Source organism: Sycon ciliatum, chromosome 11 (genome assembly GCF_964019385.1).
Source record: "Sycon ciliatum chromosome 11, ocSycCili1.1, whole genome shotgun sequence".
Taxonomy (NCBI): Eukaryota; Metazoa; Porifera; class Calcarea; order Leucosolenida; family Sycettidae; genus Sycon; species Sycon ciliatum.
In genome coordinates, this window is record NC_088653.1 from 1,088,372 (window position 1) to 1,092,070 (window position 3,699).

Below are 3,699 nucleotides of genomic sequence, written 5' to 3' on the forward strand. Positions count from 1 at the left end.
TCGCAAACAACGTTATGTTGTAAGGGTATTTTTGTAAGGGTATTTTTGTAAGGGTATTTTTGTATGTGAAAAGAATTCGGGTGGACACACCCATTCTCATAGCGCTGCACATCACATCCGAACCAGTTCCGTTATTTTTACAACGTTTCGGCACTTGGCCATCGTCAGGTAATAACAATGAATAACGTGGAAGCCACACAAGAGCAGTATATACGCAGAGTGTAGCACCAAAAAAAGATGCGAATTATGTCACCTAGTATGCAGAAGGGGGGGACAGAGAGAGAGAAAAGACGCAACTAGCACATCACGGAGGAGAAGCAGCAGAAGGTAGCGCGCATTGTGCTCTGTGAATGGCGTTACGCAGAGTGTAGCGCCAAAAAATAAAGTGATGCGAGTTATGTCACCTCTATACAGAGGGGGGGGGGGAGGAGAGAAGGTGCAACTGTGCACATCACGGAGAAGGAGAGCCCGCCGTTGTACTCGACGAAGTGAGGGTACATGCCAAATAATTATGGTGTTAATTCTAGCACAGGAGGGGAGCACGGAGCCCCATGAGTCAATGCACTATGAGGTTAAACTTCCATGCCAAACTGTTACCACCAGGGACGCGGCGAGGCATCATGAACAGAATGGATTTGAGTGGCCCGCCTCATATTATAATTATTCAGTGATATTGAAGTAGCAGCAGGGGAAGCTGAGAAAATTCACAACAAATCCCATCCGGTGCTTATGTTCACATGGGGCTGGGCATCACGAATCTCAATCGCCTCGCTCAGTTTGCGACGGGCTCGATCAGGCTCTCTTCCTATTACTTCAACTGCAGAGAATGCACTTTGCCCATAGTTAAGCTTACATCCAGGGTGAGTGGTACGAAAATGTTGGCCCCATGGCTTGTCGAGTTCCTGGCTTCTTGCCTCACCATTATGTTCTTCCAGGCGAGTTTCCAGAAAGCGGCCAGTCTCACCAACATATTGTTCCGGACATTCTTTGCACTTCAGCTGATATACAACATTCTTCTGCATACATACATCCTGTCCCCCGGATATACACGAGATACACGGCCCCTTTGGGCGACCTCTCTTTTTCGGTTGTAGCGGATTTGCAGCCTTGACACATAGAGGAGGAACGAGGGCGGAACGACACAATGTGCGCCTCAGGCTACCAGTGTGCTCATATACGACTCTAACCGGAATTTTATACTTTCTGATTGCTTTATTCACTGCTTGATGTACTTTATCTGACTTATATGGAAGCTTTAGAAATGCTCAGCATGGGTTGGCATGGCGACGACGCTTTGGCCTTATGGAGGCAGTGCGTGCCTCTTCAATGATTCTCTCTGGGTAATTGTTCAATCTTAATTGTTCATGAACCCTCGCTTCACTTTCTGCACGCATTCTGGTATTCGATGAGAGCCTCTGAGCTCTTAGGAATTGTGACGAAGCAACTGCCAATTTGATATGGTGGGGAACTGCCGAAGTATAATCAACGAGTAGACCACTAGCACATGCCTTCTGGTACAGCTTGTATGCCAGCTTGTCTTCCTGGATCATAATTGTGATATCCATATAATTTATGGAGCCACTCACCTCGCTGAGCTCATATGTGAAGTTGATACTTGGGTGTGCAGAGTTGAAGTGCTGCACAAACCGCATCAAGCTCTCTCTGTCGTGGGTCCATAGCAGCAGGATATCGTCGATGTAGCGTTTGTAGAGGAGCGGTAGTAACGGAGAATCCTGCAGAAGCCTGGCCTCAACCGTATGCATGAATAGAATCGCAAATGGGGGTGCAAGATTGTTACCCTTTGCAACCCTGTCCACTTGGTGATAGATCTGATGGCCGAATCTGAAATAGTTGTGGCTGAGAACAAACAGCAGCAGATTCCGTACTCCGCTCACACTCAGCCCAAACATGTCAATCCGCTGGGAATACCGCTGCAGCATATCCACCACTGCCTGAACGCCCTCCCGAATAGGTATGCTCGGATATAACCCGGCTACATCCATGGACATAACAATGGTGCCATCGGGGGCGTTCAATCCCGGACATGCGTCACACATGTGGGTTATTGCTTCCGTCGTGTTAGCCAGGTGGGCCGGGACAAATTGAATGAGCTGCTGTAGGATGCGCTCCAATACAATAGATACTCGAGTCGTTGGGCTGTCCCACGCTGCTACCACGGGTCGAATAACGGAACTGGTTCGGATGTGATGTGCAGCGCTATGGGAATGGGTGTGTCCACCCGAATTCTTTTCACAGATGAAGCTGCAGGAAGCCTCAGCCCTTCTTCAAACTTGGTATTTTTGTAAGGGTATTTTTGTAAGGGGGAAAATACCGTGATTTGGGCTCGACCTTTAGCAAGATGCACGCTATTTTTTAGTACACTGTTGCCACGAGAATAGCTTTTACTTCGCGCAGTACAAACATTTATGTCACCATATATGCGATACAAGGTGAAATGCATGCGGACTATGCAATATTTGGCCAAAGAAACGTAGAGGGTCTACTGTTGGTCACAACGATAAATTAGCCACCATAACGTTTTTACGCTGCAGCTTCAACGCTATTTGGGTGGTCAAGGTACGGGTACCGTAAAAATAGCATTACCGTTGTTTGCTCAGGGTGTCTCATGTGAAGTAAAACGATGAAAATAGGAAGAAATAGTGAAGAGAAAAATTAGGATCCCTGACAAGGCGTTGACCAAGCGTTCTGATTATGAACTATCAGGCAAGAGTAGGATTTGCTAGATGTATAGCAAAGATGATAGAAGATCATTTTGATGAATGAAATTATGAAAACAGTGTTGATGATAAAGGAGGGAGCAGGTGTCCGGGCAGCATGCCCAATCTCGTGGACCGCATACTGTGTCCATGGCTATTTGCAATCAATGACCACAACACGGTTTTGGCAGTTGGGGGACCTTGAGAGTGCGTATTAACCACAGCATGCGTCAGGAATCGCCGCTTTGTGTCCACGGGGCTGCATGATCATTACTGGGTATGGAGCAGCAGTGCCGTCATTACCGGTACTGCGAATGGAGAAACAGTGCCATCATTACTGAGTATGGAGCGGCAGTGCCATCATTACTGAGTATGGAGCAGCAGTGCCATCATAACTGAGTATGGAGCAGCAGTGCCATCATAACTGAGTATGGAGCAGCAGTGCCATCATTACTGAGTATGGAGCAGCAGTGCCATCATAACTGAGTATGGAGCAGCAGTGCCATCATTACTGAGTATGGAGCAGCAGTGCCATCATTACTGAGTATGGAGCAGCAGTGCCATCATTACTGAGTATGGAGCAGCAGTGCCATCATTACTGAGTATGGAGCAGCAGTGCCATCATTACTGAGTATGGAGCCGCATTGCCATCTTGGCAACCCAGCACACAACCTTGCTGTCACCAGTGGCAGGAAAAAGATGGGAGTTTATATGTACTGTGAGTCAATACAATACACGGTGCATATTTATTTTTGGCTATCTTCGACCTGATAGTATGCAGCCGAAAGTTTGTCGTGGCCGAAATTTGTTTTGCAGTGTGACAGTGTGTACAGGCAGCAGCAGCAGCAGCAGCAGCAGCAGCAGCAGACAAGGGCGAAAAGTTGTTGCAGCCCAAATGCGTTTTAGCCCTGGAAGAACGAAATTAGAGTGGGCCGGATATTTGTCGACTTAGAGTTACTATTTGGGCGGTATGTTTAGCATT

The 3,699-nt window shown here is 47.4% G+C and overlaps 1 protein-coding gene across 1 annotated transcript; it reads right to left on the minus strand.

Moving 5' to 3' along the window:
- Positions 1-1,265: 1,265 nt before the first annotated feature.
- Positions 1,266-2,057, minus strand: LOC135827653 (uncharacterized). The gene has a single exon (XM_065340108.1). It carries the CDS (start codon positions 2,055-2,057, stop codon positions 1,266-1,268), a length of 792 nt encoding a protein of 263 aa, XP_065196180.1.
- Between the last annotated feature and the right edge of the window lie 1,642 nt (positions 2,058-3,699).

Excerpts from the sequence above, each read along its gene's own strand:
- LOC135827653 (XM_065340108.1), bottom strand. The coding sequence starts at position 2,057 with ATGTGTGACGCATGTCCGGGATTGAACGCCCCCGATGGCACCATTGTT.